At 38.1% G+C, this 21,150-nt stretch overlaps 1 protein-coding gene across 1 annotated transcript in view; it reads left to right on the top strand.

Annotated features, from left to right (window-relative positions):
* Positions 1-21,150, top strand: part of SPON1 (spondin 1) — a 334,437-nt gene that overhangs the window by 89,313 nt on the left and 223,974 nt on the right. The window contains exon 3 of the mRNA XM_003122966.7: positions 13,111-13,244. Coding sequence (XP_003123014.4) covers positions 13,111-13,244 — 134 coding nt within the window. The remainder of the gene's footprint in view (positions 1-13,110; positions 13,245-21,150) is intronic.

Genomic DNA, 21,150 nt, shown 5'->3' with positions numbered 1-21,150 from the left:
ACCAAGGATGACTCCCAGCATTTCTGACTTGAACAGTAAGAGTAGGACCAGGTTAGAGAGAAGATAAGTTCATTGTTGATGAGGTGGATTTGAGGCATGTTTCATCCAAGAGTGAATGCAAGTAAAAGACAGAAGTTTGGAGATACATGCCTAGAGCTCAGAGAAATGGCCAAGTCTGGAAGCATAAACTTGTGAATCCTCCACACATAGGTAGCAATTAAAGCTGTAAGTTGAACGAGATAACCTACAGAGAGGGAATAAAGTCAAAACAGGAGAGGGCTTAGGACTGAGCTTTGAGCAGTTACAAATTTAAAGGCCAGTAGAGGAGGTTGAGCAGCCAAAGAATGTAGTGAAAGTGGACAGGAAAGTTGAGGTGGGGAGAGGGCAGAAGGGAACAAAGAAGCCTTTGGAGGAGAGCACTTCAAGAAGAAGGGCTACATAGTATCTATTAGATTAAGCACTGCAGAAGCCCTGATGGCCTTAGCTAGAACCAGTGTAATAATGTGATGCACCCCTAAAACACAAGGGATGGGGTTGAAAATGAGTAGGAGGTGAAATGAAGACAGTTAGTATAGCCAGCTCATTTAAGTTGTTTGATTGTTACAGAGAAAGGAGAGATAACACCATAACTGGAGAGGTATGAAGAGTTAAATGAAGACCTCCTAATTTTTAAACAGGATAGACTCAGATGTGCTTTCAAGAGCAATGGGAATGATTCATTTGGGACCAAAGTTGAAGTTTGGAGAATCTGGAGGAGAGAAAAGAGGTAGTTGTTAGAGTCAGGAAGAGGGATGTGAACCCAGCAGAGATAAAAGAGAAGACTCTTCTGTTATAACAGGAATGAAGGAGGAGAGGGTGGATACAAATGGGAAAATGAAGAAGTTTATATCTGATGACTTCTGGTTTTCTTCTGTGAAGTAAAAGACAAGGTAATACAATAAGAGTGAAAGATGAGAGATTAAAGGTTGGGAGTTTGGAGAGACTGGAGATTTTTAAATCATGGTTGTTGACAGTGGAAAGGTAATGGTTTTCCAGATACATATGGCACTGAACCACGGCAGGGTTGTTGAGGCCAGGGGTCAATTAATATAGGAGACAATTGTCTCATCACATGACTTTGTCCAGCAACACTGAGCTGCATATGTGAGAGGCTGGGATTTTTGTCACATCAGGAGGATGAAATGACTGAGAAGCAAGGGGGTTTTTGTTTTTGTTTTTGTTTTTTTTTTATTTTCCCACTGTACAGCAAGGGGGTCAGGTCATCCTTAGATGTATACATTGCAGTTACAGTTTTTTCCCCCACCCTTTCTTCTGTTGCGACATGAGTATCTAGACATAGTTCTCAATGCTATTCAGCGGGATCTCCTTGTATATCTATTCTAGGTTGTGTCTGATAAGCCCAAGCTCCTGATCCCTCCCACTCCCTCCCCCTCCCATCAGGCAACCACAAGTCTCTTCTCCAAGTCCACGATTTTCTTTTCTGAGGAGATGTTCATTTGTGCTGGATATTAGATTACAGTTATAAGTGATATCATATGGTATTTGTCTTTGTCTTTCTGGCTCATTTCACTCAGTATGAGATTCTCTAGTTCCATCCATGTTGCTGCAAATGGCATGATGTCATTCTTTTTTATGGCTGAGTAGTATTCCATCGTGTATATATACCACATCTTCCGAATCCAATCCTCTGTCGATGGACATTTGGATTGTTTCCATGTCCTGGCTATTGTGAATAGGGCTGCAATGAACATGCGGGTGCATGTGTCTCTTTTAAGTAGAGCTTTGTCCGGATAGATGCCCAAGAGTGGGATTGCAGGGTCATATGGAAGTTCTATGTGTAGATTTCTAAGGTATCTCCAAACTGTTCTCCATAGTGGCTGTACCAGTTTACATTCCCACCAGCAGTGCAGGAGGGTTCCCTTTTCTCCACAGCCCCTCCAGCACTTGTTATTTGTGGATTTATTAATGATGGCCATTCTGACTGGTGTGAGGTGGTATCTCATGGTAGTTTTGATTTGCATTTCTCTTATAATCAGCGATGTTGAGCATTTTTTCATGTGTTTGTTGGCCATCTGTATATCTTCCTTGGAGAAATGTCTATTCAGGTCTTTTGCCCATTTTTCCATTGATTGATTGGTTTTTTTGCTGTTGAGTTGTATAAGTTGCTTGTATATTCTAGAGATTAAGCCCTTGTCAGTTGCATCATTTGAAACTATTTTCTCCCATTCTGTAAGTTGTCTTTTTGTTTTCTTTTTGGTTTCCTTTGCTGTGCAAAAGCTTTTCAGTTTGATGAGGTCCCATGGGTTTATTTTTGCTCTAATTTCTATTGCTTTGGGAGACTGACCTGAGAAAATATTCATGATGTTGATGTCAGAGAGTGTTTTGCCTATGTTTTCTTCTAGGAGTTTGATGGTGTCCTGTCGTATATTTAAGTCTTTCAGCCATTTTGAGTTTATTTTTGTGCATGGTGTGAGGGTGTGTTCTAGTTTCATTGCTTTGCATACAGCTGTCCAGGTTTCCCAGCAATGCTTGCTGAATAGACTTTCCTTTTCCCATTTGATGTTCCTGCCTCCCTTGTCAAAGATTAATTGACCATAGGTGTCAGGGTTTATTTCCGGATTCTCTATTCTGTTCCATTGGTCTGTCTGTCTGTTTTGATACCAGTACCACACTGTTTTGATGACTGTGGCTTTGTAGTATTCTTGAAGTCTGGGAGAGTTATGCCTCCTGCTTGGTTTTTGTTTCTCAGGATTGCTTTGGCGATTCTGGGTCTTTTGTGGTTCCATATAAATGTTTGGATTGTTTGTTCTAGTTCTGTGAAAAATGTCATGGGTAATTTGATAGGGATTGCATTGAATCTGTAGATTGCTTTGGGTAGGATGGCCATTTTCACAATATTGATTTTTCCAATCCAGGAACATGGAATATCTTTCCATTTCTTTACATCTTCTTTGATTTCTTTGATTAAGGTTTTATAGTTCTCGGCATATAGGTCCTTTACCTCTTTGGTCAGGTGTATTCCCGAGGTATTTGATTTTGTGAGGTACAATTTTAAAAGTTATCATTTTTTTGTATTCCTTTTCTAATGTTTCATTGCTGGTATACAGAAATGCAACTGACTTCTGAATGTTAATCTTATATCCTGCCACTTTGCTGAATTTATTAATCAGTTCAAGGAGTTTTGGGGTTGAGTCCTTAGGGTTTTCTAGGTATAGTATCATATCATCTGCATACAGTGAAAGTTTGATCTCTTCTCTTCCTATGTGGATGCCTTTTATTTCTTTTGTTTGTCTAATTGCTGTGGCTAGGACTTCCAAAACGATGTTGAAGAGCAGTGGTGAGAGTGGGCATCCCTGTCTTGTTCCAGATTTGAGTGAGAAGGCTTTCAGTTTTTCCCCATTGAGTATTATATTTGCTGTGGGTTTATCATAAATGGCTTTGATTATATTCAGGAATGTTCCCTCTATACCCACTTTGGCGAGGGTCTTGATCATGAATGGATGTTGAACTTTGTCAAATGCTTTTTCTGCGTCTATTGAGATGATCATATGATTTTTGACCTTTTTTTTGTTAATGTGGTGTATGATGCTGATGGATTTGCGTATGTTGAACCATCCTTGTGAACCTGGGATGATCCCAACCTGGTCATGGTGTATAATTTTTTTGATATGTTGTTGGATTCGGTTGGCTAAGATTTTGTTGAGAATTTTTGCATCTATATTCATCAATGATATTGGGCGATAGTTTTCTTTTTTGGTGGTATCTCTGTCTGGTTTTGGAATGAGGGTGATGGTGGCCTCATAGAATGTCTTTGGGAGTATTCCTTCTTCTTCAACCTAGCAAGGGAGTTTTTAGAGCATGCATATCCCATATGAAAAAATGAAGATCCACAAAGAGATAACACAATGTTGATAAAGAAGAGCAATAAATGAGGACTTGAACTTATGGATATTAAAATATATTATAGTGCTATGGTGGTGGTGGAGATACCAGAATGGAAGTTTCAATAACAACACAAGTGTTTGGGAACCTAGTATAGGATTTAGTTGAATAAATGCCCCATTCACCTGTGAAAGTCTCAGTTTTGCCTATTGTCTCAGAATAATTATTAATAACTTTTTTTTCATTTTTGTTTGGACAGTAAAATTTATCTGACAAAGTTGGCATCACCAGATGTGGGAAAGATAGATTAAATGGTCTTAAAAGTAGCTCACAGCATGGACTTCCAGCTTCTAGGCTCACTTTTAAGAAGTTTAGAAATTACCACTCTATCCTAACAAGTAAAATGCTGAGCAAACTGAAAAATCAAGAGTTCTCTTGAGATCCATCAGAGAAGTGAGGTCATAGAGCAAATTACTACCCCCCAAATTGGAGAGGCAGACAGTAAGATGCAGAGAATCACAGCTTACTAGAGCAGAGTAGGAAAGTCTAAACCATTACTGACGGATTTTCTGGAGGCTCAGTGTGGGCAACTCTGAGAGCTAAAAACCCCAGAGGCCCCCAGCCATTGGTGGGGAGGGGGAAACTTTTGTGAGTTTCACCTCCAGAAGCTCTACCAGGTCCTCATGGTGAATATCAGAGAGAAATCCCTTTGTGCTTCTGACAAGGGGAGGAGAAAGGGAATGATTTTTAAATACACCAGAGCATTTTATTCTTCTTAATGAGGCCTGCCCTCAGGAGGAACTATTTTATCAGAGCCTAACCTGCTGAACTTTTATCATAGCCTAACCTATCTGGGGAAAGGGAAATACCCTCCAGCCACCCAGTCCCACCTAAAGGGTAGGGAAAAACTGAGAAGCACATGTGAAATTCTCAGTCCAGGGTTTCAAGTCGCCAAAAGGCCAAGACCTAACCATAAGGCCTAATCACAAGATATAAGGGTCCTATGCAACACTTCCTCTCCCTGACACCTTACCAATGCATACTTTGGAGATATTGTTGCTTCAGTTCCAGACCACTGAGTAAAGCAAAGATTGCAATAAATTTGGTCACATGAAATTTTTGTTTTACCAGGGCCTATGAAAGTTATGTTTATTCTGTACTCTATTGTGTGAAGTAGCATAATGTCTAAAAAACCAGTACATACCTTAATTAAAAAATTCTTTACTATTTAAGGAGTTCCCATCGTGACTCAGCCATAATGAACCCAGCAAGTGTCCAATGAGGACACAGGTTCGATCCCTGGCTTCACTCAGTGGGTTAAGGATCCAGCATTGCCATGAGCTGTGGTGTAGGTCACAGTCGCAGCTCAGATCTGGCATGGCTGTGGCGTAGTAGGCCGGCAACTGCAGCTCTGATTAGACCCCTATGCCATGGGTGTGGCCCTACAGAGACAAAAAAAAAAAAAACAAAACAAAACACTTTACTCTTTAAAAATGTTAACTATCCTCTGATAATGCAGGGTGGCCACAAACTTTTAATTTCTTTCTTTCTTTTTTTATTGTTATTTCCCCAATACAATTTTTTTTTTTACTGTACAACATGGTGACCCAGTTACACATACATGTATACATTCTTTTTGCCTGTGAATTACAATAAAGTGAGGTACGTCTGCATGTTACAAAAGACCTATTTACCTCAGGTCCTTCTACCCAGCACATCATGCCTTCCTTGCAACAAAAAATTAAAAGGCAAAAAACACATTTGAAGAGATGGGGAAAGCATCAGAACCAGGCATGGCAGGGATGCTGGAATTATTAGACCAGGAATTTAAAATAATAATGATTAATATGCTAAGGGCACTAATGCATAAAGCAGACATCATGCAAAAACAATAGACAATGTAGGTTGCAAGATGGAAATACTAAGGAAAAACCAAAAAGAAATGCTAGAGATCAAAAACCTTGTAGCAGAAATGAAGAATGCTTCAAAGGGCGTAGTAATAAACTGGATACAGCTGAGGAATCTCTGAGCTTGAGGATATGTCAACAAAAACTTGTAAAACTGAAAAGAAAAGAAAAAAAAAACTGAAAAAAAAAAAAACCCAGAACAGAAGTTCCTGTTGTGGCTCAGCAGGTTAAGAACCAGACTAACATCCATGAGAATGTGGGTTTGATCCCTAGCCTTTCTCAGTGGGTTAAGGATCCAGTATTGCTGAAAGCTGCTGTGTAGGTCACAGATGTAGTCAGATCTGGTGTTGCTATGGCTATGGCAAAGGCTGACAGTTGCACCAGGGATTCAACCCCATCCTAGGGCCTTCCATAAGCCACAGGTGCAGCCTTAAAAAAAACAAACAAACAAAAAAAAAATACAAAAGCACAGAATATGCAGGGACTATGGGACAACTGTAAAAGGTATAATATATACATAATGGGAATACCAAGAGAAGAAAGGGAGAAAGTAACAGAAGAAGTATTTGTGACAATACTGACTGAAAATTTCCTCAAATTAATATTACACACCAAACTCCAGATCCAGGAAGCTCAGAGAACACCAAGAAAGATAAATGCCAAAAAATCTATATCTATGCATATCATTTTTATACTGCAGAAAATTAAAGATAAAGAAAAAAAATCCTGAAAGAAGCCAGAGGAAAAAAGAACACCTTACCTATAGAAGAACAAAGATAAGAATTATATCCAGCCTCTCAGAAACAATGCAAACAAGAAGAGAGTAGAATGAAATATTTAATGTGATGAGAGAAAAAAACACCAACTTTGAACTCAATACCCTGCGAAATTATTCTTCAAAAGTGAAAGAAATATAGAGAGTCCTTCAAACAAAAATTGAATTTGTCGCCAGTAGACCTGTCTTGCAAGAACTGTTTAAAAAACTCTTTAGAGAGAATAAAAATAATATGGGTCAGAAATTTGGGTCAGAAATTCAGATCTTCATAACGAAAGGAAGAACATTAAAGAAGAAATAAATTTTTATTTTTCTTATCCTTAACTCATCTAACAGATAATGGCTTATTCAAAATAATAATAACAATGTATTATTAGGTTATATATGTTTATGTATAAGTGAAATGATTGACAGCAATGATATAAGGGATAGAAGGAAGAAATTAGGAACATCTTTGAGACAGTATAGTGTTATTCAAAAGTAGACTTGGATTAGTTGTAAATGTATAGTGAAAACTCCAGACAACCATTTAAAAAAGCAAAAAAAAAAAAAAAAAAGTGTAATTGATATTCTAAGAAAGGGAAAAAAATAGGATCATATAAAAGTCTCAATTAGAACCAAAAAAGACAGAAAAAAAAATGTGGAAGGCAGAAATAGGAGCAAAGAACAGGGCAACAGATAGAAAACAGCAACAAATATGGTAAATATTAATCTGCTTATATCAATAGTCACCTTAAACATCAGTGGTCTAAACATATCAATTAAAAGACCTATTGTCAGTGAAAAACAAGACCCTTATATGTTGTTTACAAGAAACTCACTTTAAATATAGAGACACATATAGATTAAAATAATGATGAGAAAGATATATAATGCTAACACCAATTGAAAGAAAGCAGGAATAGCTATATTAATTTCAGACAGAGCAGAATTTAGAGCGAAGAAAGTTTCAGGAATAAAGAGGGGCATTACATAATGATAAAGGGGTCAGTGCTCCAAGAAGATGTAATAATCCTTGATATGTATGTGCCTAATGACAGTGTCAAAATATGTGAGCTGAAAACTGATAGAACTACAAGGAGAAATAGATGAATCCACTGTCATAGTTGTAGACTTAAATATCCCTCCATCAGAAATGGACAGATTTAGCAGGCAGAAAATCAGTAAGGACATAGTTCAACTCAACAGCACCATCAATCAATTGGATCTAATTGACGTCTATAGACTATTTCATTCAACAACAACGGATTACACATTCTTCTCAGGCTCACATGCAGTATTCAACAAGACAGATCACATTTTGGGTCATAAAACACACCTTAAAAATTTTAAAAGGATAGAAATCATATAATATCTGCCCTCAAACACAATGGAATTAAACTAACAATTAATAACAGAAAGATAGCTGGAAAATCCCCAAATATTTGGAGGTTAAACAAGACATTTCTAAGCAACACATGGGTCAAAGAAGGAATTTCAAAAGAAATTCTAAAATACTTGGAACTAAATGAAAATGAAAATTCAATGTATCAATTTGATCTTTTCAAAAAAACCAGTTTAGTTTTATTGATTTTCTGTATTGATTTCTCTTCCTTTCAATCAATAAAACTAAACTGGTTTTTTGAAAAGATCAGTAAGATTGATAAGCCCTTAGCCAGGGTAACTAAGAAAAAGAAGACACAAATTACTAATATTAGATATGAAAGATGGGACATCACTACAGGTCCCAAGGATACTAAAGAAATAATAAAGGAGTATTAGGAACAACTCTATGCTCACAAATTTGATAACCTAGATGAAATGGACCAATTCCTTGATAGATGTAATCTGCCAAATCTCACACAATAAGGAATAGACAATATGAATAGGACTGTATCTAAAAAGAAATTGAATCAATAATTAAAATCCTTCCAAAACAGAAAGCACCAGACCCAAATGGATTCACTAGTGAACTCTACCAAACATTTAAGGAAGAAAGTATACCAATTCTCAACTCCCTAACTCATTCTATGAGGCCAGCATCACCCTAATACCAAAAGCAGACAAAGATATTTCCAAAAAGGAAAGCTGCAAACCCATACCTCTCATGAACATAGATGCAAAATTCCTTAATAAAATATCAATAAGTCAAATTCAACAATGTATGAAGAGAATAGATGCTATAACCAAGTGGAATGTATCCCAGTCATTCAAGGCCAGTTCGACATTTGAACATCAATTAATGTAATCTATCACATCAAACAGGTGAAAGAAGAAAAATCACATGATCATATTAATAGATGCAGAAAAAGCATTTGACAAAATTCAACACCCATTCATGATAAAAACCTCAGCAAACAATGAATAGAGATAAATAGAGAACATACAAAAAACCTACACCTCACATCATAATTACTGGTAAGAAACTTGAATCTTTGCTGCAAAGATCAAGAATGAGGCAAGAATGTCTCATCTCACCACTGCTTTTCGAAATAATACTGGATGTCCTAACTAATGCAACAAGACAAGAAAAGGAAATGAAAAGGTATATAGATTGAAAAAGAAGAAATAAAGCTGACTTTTTTTTTTCTTTCAGATGACATTATTGTCTACATAGGAAAATCTTAAAGAATTGTCTAAAAACCTCCTGGAACTAATGAGCAGTTACAACAAAAAATAAATGACTGCCAGAGGTTTGAGAGGAAGGAGGTATAAATAGGCAACGTAGAAAATTTTTAAAGCAGTGAAACTGTTCAATACAATACTACTACTGTAGATACATAATATTATTATATATGTCAGAACTCATAGAATATTTAATACCAAGAGTGAACCCTATTGTTAATTATGGACTTTGGGTGATGATGTGTCAACATAGGTTTACATAGTTTTATCAGTTATAACAAATGTACTGCTCTGATACCTGATGTTGATAATGGGGAGGGTTGTGCATGTGTGGGAACAGAGAGTATGTGGGAACTCCCTGTACTCATGCTTAGTTTTGCTGTGAAGCTAAAACTGCTCTAAAAAATTGTTTACTACTTAAAAAATTAGCTCCCAGTATGGAGAAAATGGAGTTGGATCCCTACTCCATCATATTTAAAAATAAAATCTTAATGAATTGAAGAACTGAAAGTGAAAATAAAATTATAAAGCTAATGGAAGAAAATATTAGCGAGTATCTTTGTAATCTCAGTTTTTTAGGCAAGAATAAAACACAAACCAAAGAAGAGAAATTGATAAATTTGACTAAATGAACATTATTAAAGAATTCCAAAGATAAGATGAACATATGGATGACAGAAAGATATTTAAAAATGATGAGCAATCATGTCTAGAAAGTCCCACAAAAAAAGAAAAACCCCCCAGTAAAGATTCTGAGTAGGCAGTTCACAAGAGAAACCTGATAAATTTATGAAGAGAAGTTCAAATTTGCTGGTATTAAATGAAAACAAGATACTACTTTATATCCACTGGATTAGAAACAATTAGAAAGTCTAGTTATCACAGGTACGAGGATTTGGGGAAATGGGAACACTTGTATATAGCTTATGGAATAAAAGTAGAGACTGCCATTCCACAGAACAACCTGGCAGTACTTAGTGAAATTGATATGATGAAACCCGCAACCCAACAACCAATCAATCCTATGACGTGGTTTATATTGCTGAGAAACTGTGATGTAGAATCCCAAGCAGAGCGGCATGAGAATTTGCATTACAGTAGTTTTTGTGGGGGCAAAGAGCTGGAAGTCAGCTAAGTGCCTCTCACTGGGAGGATGGATGAGTAAGATGTGGTCTATGCATGCAGTGGAGTACTAGGCATCATTCAGGAGTGAATTACATTCACATAGAGTAACACTGACATAGCTCAAAAATCATAACATTAAGTGCAAAGAAACATTAATACATTATATATTTTATATAAAATAAACATTATACAAAATAATTCTAGGTAACTTCAAGAAAATCATGTATATGTATATATATTATACATATAGTCAGAAGGGTATATATTAAAAGCTTAGGAGTGAGTGCTGGATAGAGGAGGGAAATGAGAGAAGTATAAAGAATATAAATGAAACATTGCCTTTGCCTTGTCCAGTGATGAAACTATATGATGTGACTTAATTTTTTACTTTCTCTCTTAGGCAAAAAGAGAAACTGAAAACGGGATTTTTGCGTGATTTTTAAGCTATTTTAAGTGTAAAGTTCAATGAGTTTGACAAGCATGTAGCTTTGTGTAGCCACTACCACAATTAAAACTATAGGGTATTTCCATCGCTCTAGAATGTTCCCTCATCCACCTTTGCAGTTAATCAGCTTCCTGCATCCCAGCTACTGTTGTGCTTGTCATTATAGTTTTGCCAGTTCTAGAAGGTCGTATAAATGAAAACATCCAACATATAGACTTTTGACTGGCGTTTTTCACTTCGCGTAGCACTCTTGAGTCATCTGTTGGAATGCATTGCGTGAGTGGCTCATTTCTTTTTATTCTTGAGTAGTAGTCCATTGTATGGAGATTTCCCAGATATCTTTCTGCTTGATTTCTGAATTGATTTTGTTGTAGAGAGAAAAATCTCTCTCTCTTTTTTTTTCCCCCCTTTTTAGGCCCACACCTATGGCATATGGAAGTTCCCTGACTAGGAGGTATCAGAGCTACAGCTGCCAGCCTACACCACAGCCACAGCAACATGGGACCGAAACACATCTGTGACCCACACCACAGCTCATGGCAATGCTGGATCCTTAACCCACTGAGCAAAGCCAAGGATCAAACCTACATCCTCTTGGATACTAGTTGGTCTCATTACCGCTGAGCCACAACAGGAACTCCTGAGAAAATGTTCTTTATATGATTCCAGTCTTCTAAATGTATTAAGATTTCTCTTATGGCCCCAAATATAATAAGCTAACTTGGTGAATGTTCCACATGCAATTGAAAACCTTGTATTTTCTATTGTTGTTGAGTGGAACGTTCTATAAATGTCCATCAGTGTTGTTCAGGTTCATTCTGTCCTCACTGATTTCCTATTTACCTGCTTTATCAATTGGTGAGAGAGGAATTGTGAGCTGAGTGTAATTGTGGATTTGTCTATTTATCCTTGCATTTCTATCAGTTTTGCCTCTTGTATTTTGAAATTCTGTTTAGGTGCATATATTAGCATTTTTTTGAAGAATTTTTCCCAAGATAAGTGTTTTTAAAAAAGTAATTCTGTGTCTGCCTGCTTAGATGGATACACAGAGTGGATCCTCATTCATATATACTCTTTTTTTTAAGGTAGGATGGAATAGTTGAGGAGAGCCAGGAGGGGGAAGGTGTTGACAATTCTTAAGGCATTCCAAATGGCTGGCCACAGGAGGACCTCAAGTCCAACCCACCTGATTCCCCGCCTCCCACAGCCACACACAGAGCCAGATGTAGCAAGGGCCAGGATGGCAGAGGGGCCTGATGCTTTTAAGTGACTAGGCTTAACTTTGCAATCTGATGATTAGTTTTCATCAGTCTGTGGAGACCTATTTTTATTTTATTTTATTTTTTATATTTATTTTTTAATTTAAAAAAATTTTTATCAAAGTAGAGTTGATTTACAATGTTGTGTCAGTTTCTTCTGTACAGCAAAGTGTCCCAGTCATATATATATATATCGCATATACATACACATTCCCTTTTTGTATTAACTTCCATCATAGTCTAAAATAAATGCAATATGAGTATAATGATTTCATTAAATTTTATTTGAAAATCAAGTGAGTAATACAGACCAAGCACTTAGCTAAGTACCGAGCCTATACTAAACACTCAATAAGTGTCATCTATTAGTATTATTAACACTACTCATGACACAGCTACTACCAGTCAGTCAGAGCTGGCACTTAAGACCATTGGATGGAGATGATTTCCGCCCAAAGGTTCTTTTAGGTCTAAGAGTCTGTGGTTCTACAAGAGGGATAGGCAAGTCCCGGCACCAGACCCAGAAGCAAACAGGGGAAATGCTGAAAACAGGAATGGGAATGGCTAAGCTTTCCTGCAGTGTCATAGGGAAACTTGGGTTAACCTGGGAAAACAAACACCAAAATAAGGCACAAATTAGAAAGGACTAATAAAGAGTACTATAAAGCTAAGTGATTTTATGTACTTTGGTATGCTTCCTTCAAAGGGAGATTTTCTTTTAACATTCTAAATTCGAGTGAAAAAATTGAATCCCAACATCTAGATATATAGTGTTTGCTTTGGATTATCCCTCCCCATCCTCCTCCTGCCCTGAAGTGGGACACAGGTTGTCCTGACATGAGCAAGATCATCACCTAGTGGCCTCTTCCTCAAAGTGCTGACATGAGATCCTGGTTCCAGAGAGCAGAGAAGGTGGGCCAAACACTTGCCCTTATGTTAATTCCACAAGCTTTGCGTGGGACTCAATGCCAGGCACGCCTCTGGTGTCTGGGGATATAGAGCCACTAAGACAAAATGACAGATTTAAAAATAAAATTAAGAAAGTGTCGACACGGAAACTTCCCAAAGTGGCATTGCATTTTAATGTGTTCATTTTCCGCTGGTTTTCCGTAGATCATAGATGAAGAAGAAACACAGTTTATGAGTAATTGTCCAGTTGCGGTCACGGAAAGCACCCCACGGAGGAGGACGCGGATCCAGGTGTTCTGGATAGCGCCACCTGCAGGAACAGGCTGTGTGATTCTAAAGTAAGTGAACGTGCTAACACTACGCTCTCCTTCCCTGTGGTCTTTTGAAGTCTCTGGTGTGCTTGCAAAAGGACGTGGCTTTCCTTGGGCATCAGACAAGTTGTATCATCTCTCTGCCTTCAGTTATGGCGAGTCTAAAATGGGACTATGGCCCCTCTTTGGTAATGGGATATAAAAAAGGATTTATCACCTGAATCTCTATTTCCTTTCATCGGCTGGTCACTATTTTCCTAGATAATGATCCTATAGCTGGTTAAAAAAATGATGACCCAAATGAGGATAATTTTTGGCTTCCTGCATCTTGAATTTGAAACCCAGTATCCTTAAACTGTGCTAGGCTGACCTGAGACTCTTGACCACAGGCTCTGCTTTTTAGAATCCTATCTTCCTCCTCCTTCCATCAAAATTGCCCTCTTTTACCAATTACTATAAGGCCTTTTGATCTTCTTTTTTGGTGAGTTACAACAGATGATAAGGGGTATGAGCCAGCTAGTGGTTTTCCTCTGAAAGGTAGCATTGTCTCAAAACTGTGTTTCCAAAGTTGTATGTCCTAGAATGATGTTAAGGAAGATGTAAATAGGTGGGTAGGAAATCAGTTTCTGTGGTTAAATAAGTTTGGCAAATGCTGTATACTGTATCCCTTTCTTGCAGATTCACAACATATATTAGCATATTGAAGACTTTGCAAAGTCCTGCCAAAATGAAATCTGTTTAACTTGGTTTCACCCAGCATTTCCCAAACCTGACTTCAAAGCGCCTTTTTTTTTCTTTTTGCTGAGACATCTATTAACATTCAGCAGTTTGAAAAAATGTATCTATTTTAACACATTTAAAGGCTATATGAACTGATGCTAGGAATTTTAGGATTTTAGACAAGCAGACATACATGGGTAGATAGGCAGAACCGATGCCAGCATCCAAGAAGCTGTTTTTCCTAGAGGTAAGGTCTAGGAAACTTCCCAACCACCTTCCACTTCTTTAAATCCCTGAAGATTTTGTTTATGTATTTCATTCATTTGTCTGAATCTCTGGCAGGTGGACATTTCAACAGACCTATAGCTGTGGTTAACTACCTCTCTGCCCTGAGGAGAGGCTGATAAGGAGAAACTCCACCTACGTTCTCCAGTCCTGCAGCTTCTGGACCCAGCTGGGTTTAACTTACAGGGAAAAAAAGCCTGTAGAGATCTCTGGAAGCCTCTGTCCATTGTCCAGACTCAGCCTTGTCTTTGCCTGGCTTCTCTTTGCTGCCATCAATCTGGACATCATTTTTTTTTTCTTAGTTTAATGCAAGCTGAGCATCCTTCCTCAGATTCCATGAGAAGTTTGGCTTCTGGTGTTACTTTAAAAAAAATAGAATTTTAAAAAATGAGACCTTATATAAAAATTCCAATATATAACATGGAAGTAGTATCTCATTGCAATGTGGGAGAAGACCTTGTAGAAATAAATGAAGATCACTAAAACATGCTCTTTATTCAGAGCTTGCTATATAGCAAGGATGTCAACTGCCATCACTAATATTTGGCAGAGACTTAAAGACAGGCAGAGGAGTAGGAAAGCTTTATAGCGGGGGAAAAAGGGGGAGGATTGCAGGTACATTCTGATTGGAGGTTGTTGGCCCCGGGAAAAACGAAAGTGGGCTAACTAGAAATGGAACATCTACTGTGATTGGTTTGGAGAGCATATTTGACTTTCTCTGATTGGTCCTGATTTGGGAACAGAGGAGACAGTGGGGGCAAGAATTAAAGAGCTGGCCTCCTTGACCAGGTCCTAACCATCCTGGGATGATGGCTACAGAGATTATGATTTGGCTTCCCAGGCCATTTACTGCAGAGGTTGGGGATCAGAGTTCTGTTGTTATTGTCATATACAACCTGGCCACAGTCCATTGGTATATTCAGTTTCTCAGCCTGGAGACTGAGTTCTCAGTTTGGCTTTCCAGTACCCACACGCCTGTCTATGGCAGCCCTATCACTCTGCAGAGCCTGGAGCTCTCCTGCATCAGATCTCCGTGATGTGTCTTCCTGCTCTAAAAACCCTTATCCCTCTGGCATAGATCTCTGGTTTTCTTTGATTTATTGTTCCCACAAACCAGAAGCATTTGATCTTGCTGGTGGAAGCCAGAAAGGCAGCTCTTGTTTACCTATTAACAATGAACATATGTGAACATATGTTTAACCATTAACAATGAGCAAATGTGGCTTGTTCAGTCACTCATTCTTTCAGCAAATGTAACTGAGCTGCTATTTGCCCAGGAGTCCAGGATATATAGGCAACCGAGGTTAAGATCTTGCCCCTCAAGGTTCTCACAGGCTAAATGGAAGAGAAAGAATCAACCAGTATTTTCTATCATCCAGGAACACAGCTGCACATCTAGCTGGCTTTATCTGATTTAATCTTCACGGCAAACTTTCCTCTTTTATGCAAGAGAAGACAGGTCCCAGTGAATTAGGCAAGTTTCTTGATGTCATATCGATTTAACTCTAAAGCTCCATGTTCTTCCTTTCTTTTGTCGTTTTCTGAAGGAATTAAATATAAACTACAACTATCCACTAAGGAAATCATTTTATAGGTAAAATGTAAATATGTTCCTATTATGAAATTTCAAAAATAGAGAAAATAGTAAAACACAAAATATAGAAAAAGTGAAAAATCCCTGACATTTCTTCCCATAAACCTCAGAGTCTTCTATCCAAAAGTAGCAATGCATATTCATTTGGTGTCTATTCATTAGACTTTTATCTGTGCGTTTATATGTATATAAGTAAACATATAAGTACACTTTACACAAATGGTTTCATGGTCTACATGATGTACTGACTTGACTTAGTTTTCCCTAAATAAAATGTATTAAGAGATATTTCCAGTCAGAACATATGGATCTATCGTTCTTTAAAAACATTGCATTGAATCTACTATGCTAATGGCTTAGTTATTCCACAGTTGGTGGACATTTAGATTGTTTCCACTTTTTTGCTATTATAAGTAATGCTATGATAAACATCTTTATACATGCCTCTTTGAGCAAATATGCAAGTTTTTATCCCTGATAACTGCCAAGAAGTGGGATCATAAAGGATGCACATTTATAATTTTAATAGACACTGCCAGATCCTCCTCCAAAAACCTTGCCAACCTAAACACTCTCCCTGACTGTGAACAAGAGAGCCTGTTTCCTTACTTGCTCAACAATTCTTGATGTTTATCATTCTTTAAAGTTCTGCCAATCTGATAGTTAATAACGGTATCTCGTGGTAATTTATATTTTCCTGATTACTGGTAATATTAAGAATCTTCTAAAATATATGGAGTTCCCATTGTGGTGCAGTGGAAATGAATCTGACTAGGAACCATGAGGTTGCTGGTTTGATCCCTGGCCTCGCTCAGTGTGTTAAGTATCCAGCGTTGCTATGGCTGTGGTGTAGGCCAGCAGCTATAGCTCCGATTTGCCCCCTAGCTTGGGAACCTCCATATGCTGTGGGTGAGGCCCTAAAAAGACAAAAAAAAAAAAAAAAAATTTTTTCTCAAATATATATTCCATTTCAGTTTCCTTTTATAAATGGCCCATTCATATTCTTGTGCATTTTTCTAATAATATTTCTTTTTAAAAATTGATGTTTATATATTTCCATATATTTATATGTAAAATATATTTATATTGTATATTATATGTATAAAATACACTTATATTATGTATTTTATAAACATATGTAAATATATGTTTATATACTTGATATATTTTATGTTTAAAGTTCATCCTTACATAGTGCAGATAGTAATACTTTATTATAAATTTCAAGTACTTCTTTCTACCTTTCTTTTAACTTGCTTATGAGTATCTAATCATCCAGAATTTGAAATTTTGATTTTAATCAAACATATCCATACTTTCTCTTATGAATTTTCATTTGTATCTTATCTAAAAATAAACTTCCTCAACCCAAGGTTATAAATATATTTCCATATCGTTAATATTCTTATAGATTTAAAAACAAATTTAGGCCTTTAATCTTCCTGGAATTTAATTTTTTGAACAATATGGTATCAATAAGCCTCAACAGAAAATAGATGGTATGCTCAATATGAGGTGCCAAAGGGTCAGTTTAATTAGGGGATTATTTACAATGGTACAGCCAAAAAAAAAAAAAAAATTAGGAAACGAATCCAACTAGGTTGTAGGTTCTATCCCTGGTCTTGCTCAGTGGGTTAAGGATCCAGTGTTGCTGTGAGCTGTGGTATAGGTCACAGACGTGGCTTGGATCCTGATTCGACCCCTAGCCTGGGAACCTCCATATGCCATGAGTGTGGCCCCAAAAAGTGGAAAAACAACAGCAACAACAACGTGTTACCAAAATAACAATGAGAGAAGCCTTTAACATCCCTGCCTGAAGGGGCACTGGGAGGGTACAGAGGACAGGGAAGAGAAGACCACCATCTCCCAGAACTGAGACCTTTAGTTAAGGGAAGCTACTAGCCTGAGGTGACCCCTCAGTGACCCCACCTTGATTCCCTGTCAGTTCACCCTTTTGACCTTGACTCCAACCATGAGGACAGCGAAGCCCATTGAGTCCACCCAGGCTCTCCTTTCCCTCAAAGATGGAAAGATGGAGGAGGGAGCTGGAGGGGCAGACCAAAGCTGTCCAGAACAGATGGGAAATCAAAATCTACCTGTTTTTATCAAAATGGCTAGTTGTTCCACATCCATTTATCAAAGAGCTTGTCCTTTTCCCAGTTGTATGAAATGCTACTTTATCAAATAAAATTTTTATATAGATATGTTCTTTTCTGTGAATCTTTTTATCTATTCCTGCACAAAACCCATACCATTTTATAGCATAATTTTCTTTTATGTTTTGATAGCAAGTCACCGCTCATTAATCTTCTGGTTCCAAATGTTTACGGTCATTCAGGCAGATTCATATTTCCAGACAAATCACAGAAAAAGTTTGCTGTGTTCAATGAAAAACTTATATTAGGATTTTGGATGGTGTTACAAACCCTTATGTTTTCAAATTGTAGCATCCCTACAGTACATTTTTCCAGTTAGAAATATAGAATATCTGGAGTTCCCATTATGACTCAGCAGTTAACGAACCCAACTAGCATCCATGAGGATGCAGGTTCGATCCCTGGCCTCGCTCCATGGGTTAAGGATCTGGCGTTGCCATGAGCTGTGGTGTAGGTTGCAGACATGGCTTGAATCTTGCATTGCTGTGGCTGTGGTGTAGGCTGGCAGCTACAGCTCCGATTGGACCCCTAGTCTGGGAACCTCCATGTGCTGCAGGGGTGGCCCCAAAAAGACAAAAAAAAAAAAAAAGAAAAAGAAAAAGAAAGAAATATAGAATATCTCCTGGTCACATCTTTTGTCGTCTTCAGGAAAGTAATGTAATTTTTCTTCGTTGAGATTGCACATTCTTGTGCAGCTTTTTTTCCTCACAGGTATTTTATAATTTTATTGCTTTTGTGAATGGGCTCTTTTTTTCCTTTTAAACTTTCTAATCATTGATTGCTTGCATTTAGGAAACCTATTGATTCTTGAACCTCGAGTTTGAGCTTAGACACTGCTGAACTCTCTTGATAGTTCTCTTATTTTTTCATTCTTTTGGAAATAATGAATAAATATACTTTTGCTTCTTTTTCCTGTTTTAGTTTATTATCTATCACCTCTAGTACAATATTAAATAGTAGCATCCAAGCTTCTTCCTGGTTTTAATGGGAATACTATTGTAGCTCACTTTTAAGTCTAAAAAGAAGTATGGATTTCAAATTGATGACTTGAATCAATTTGAGAAACACCCTTTATCTGGCTGAGGAAATTTCCTTCTTTTTCATGTGGAAGGTGATATTGGGGAAACCAACCAGCCGACCAGTATTCCACGAGTACCTACTGTGTGCTCAGAGTAGACCAGCACTGCGAAGGCTAAGAGTATACACAAGGATCCTAACTTTTAAGACACTTTCATGAAGTTTAGTTGTGGTGTAAATTAAAATATGTGTGCCAGGAATTCCCTTCATGGCTCAGTGGTTAACGAACCTGACTAGGAACCATGAGGATGAGGGTTCGATCCCTGGCCTTGCTTAGTGGGTTAAGGATCTGACATTGCTGTGAACTGTTGTGTAGGTCACAGACGTGGCTCGGATCCCATGCTGCTGTGGCTATGGTGTAGGCCAGCAGCTGCAGCTCCAGTTCAGACCCTAGCCTGGGAACTTCCACATGCCGTGGGTCTGGCCCTAAAAAGCAAAAAAATAAAAATAAAATAATGTGTGCCAAATTTAGCAAATCCAAGACAGACATGAACTGGGGACAAATTAAACATGGTTAGTCAGAAAGTAAATAAATGACTAATGTAATAATGGGAGCACCAGAATTTATAAATGTTAGTTATATCTTTAAGTCAGTAGTAGGATTTGTATAAGTCGACAGACGGGCAGAGTTTACTCCAGGTGAAGGGAGTGGAAAGTGAAAACTGAAGTGAGAACTTGAAGGTGAGAATAAATAGGGCAGCCCTGGGAGAGTCACCAGACAGACTTGGTGAGGTTAGAAGGTCTTTGGGGGGCAAAATCCATTGCTAAATCATGGAGTTTCTCCAATGTGAAAATGAAGAGGTTGAACTTGACTCCGGAGGAAAAAGGGAGCCACTGCTGGGTCTTAAACTGTGGACTGATATGCTGGAAGGATGGTTGTTAAAAAGTTCCTAAGTATGCTTAAGTCTGGCAGCAAATTCAGGAAAAGTGAGCAAGCAGGTACTAACTTTGTTGCAGAGCTCTTACCTGCAAAAATGGGCATTTGTGTTGCCATGTTTAGGTAATTTTCCTGGGAGAAGGTACCCCAGTGTGTAAGCTGCAGAGTCTGCTGAATGTCTGTAGAAAACAGCTCTGAAGCCCACTCCACTGGTTTTGTTCCTTGGCCCGGGAGGACAGGAAAGGGAAGCACACAGCAATTATGACTTTCCTTTGAGCACAAACCTGACACCATTTCTGCTTTCCACTTGAATGCAAAGATTTGAACATTTCTAAATTACAGGTTTTCCAGGCAGCCCTCCTTGTAGCCTTCTCCTTACAAATGAATGACCCGGCACTTAAAGTTTCCCTGGCATGCTACAGGGCTGCAAAACTGTTACAGCAAAGTGATGACTGATTAAAAGAAAAAGAGCCTCTGTGAATAGGATAGATGTTTTCAGACCCAGCAAAGGGAACTGATAAAAGTTCTGTCCCTTGAAGTGAGCCTCTCTTTCTATATAATATATATTTATTTCTAGATTTATGATACCCACTTGTAACTCCCTGGGGGTGGTCTGAGATGTGGGTTGCCTTACTCCAGAGGAGACAGTCACTCAGTGAACCATTTGGGAAATTGACCTTATGAATCAATGATTGATTATAGGCAGTAATAATGCCTTGTAGCCAAACCCTGCTCTAGCTACTTTATAAATACTTGTTTAATCCTTAGAGAAACCCTATGAAATAGATACTAAAGAGGATGCTAAAGCACAGAGAGGTATTTTTTGTTTGTTTGTTTGTTTTTGTCTTTGTCTTTTTAGGGCTGTTCCTGCAGCATATGGAGGCTTCCAGGCTAGGGGTTGAATCAGAGCTACACTTGCCAGCCCACACCACAGCCACAGCAACACCAGATCTGAGCAACATCTGCAACCTATACTACAGCTCGCGGCAATGCCGGATCCTTAACCTACTGAATGAGGCCAGGGATTGAACCTGCCTCTTGGTGTATACTAGTCTGATTCGTTTCCACCGAGCCACAAGGGGAACTCCATAGAGAGGTTAACTAACTTACTCAAGGTCATGGAGTAAGTGACAGAGCTGGGATTTAAGCAGAAGCATCTGGGCTCCGGAGCCTGTGACCTTAATACTGCATTCTACCATCTCAGATGGGCGCCACTGGGTCAAG

This window comes from Sus scrofa, chromosome 2, assembly GCF_054392235.1.
Source record: "Sus scrofa isolate SSC_HxYL_T2T_F1_AM1 chromosome 2, Sscrofa_HxYL_maternal_Yorkshire_Landrace_v2.0, whole genome shotgun sequence".
Taxonomy (NCBI): domain Eukaryota; kingdom Metazoa; phylum Chordata; class Mammalia; order Artiodactyla; family Suidae; genus Sus; species Sus scrofa.
This window is presented reverse-complemented; position numbering and strand designations above follow the sequence as displayed.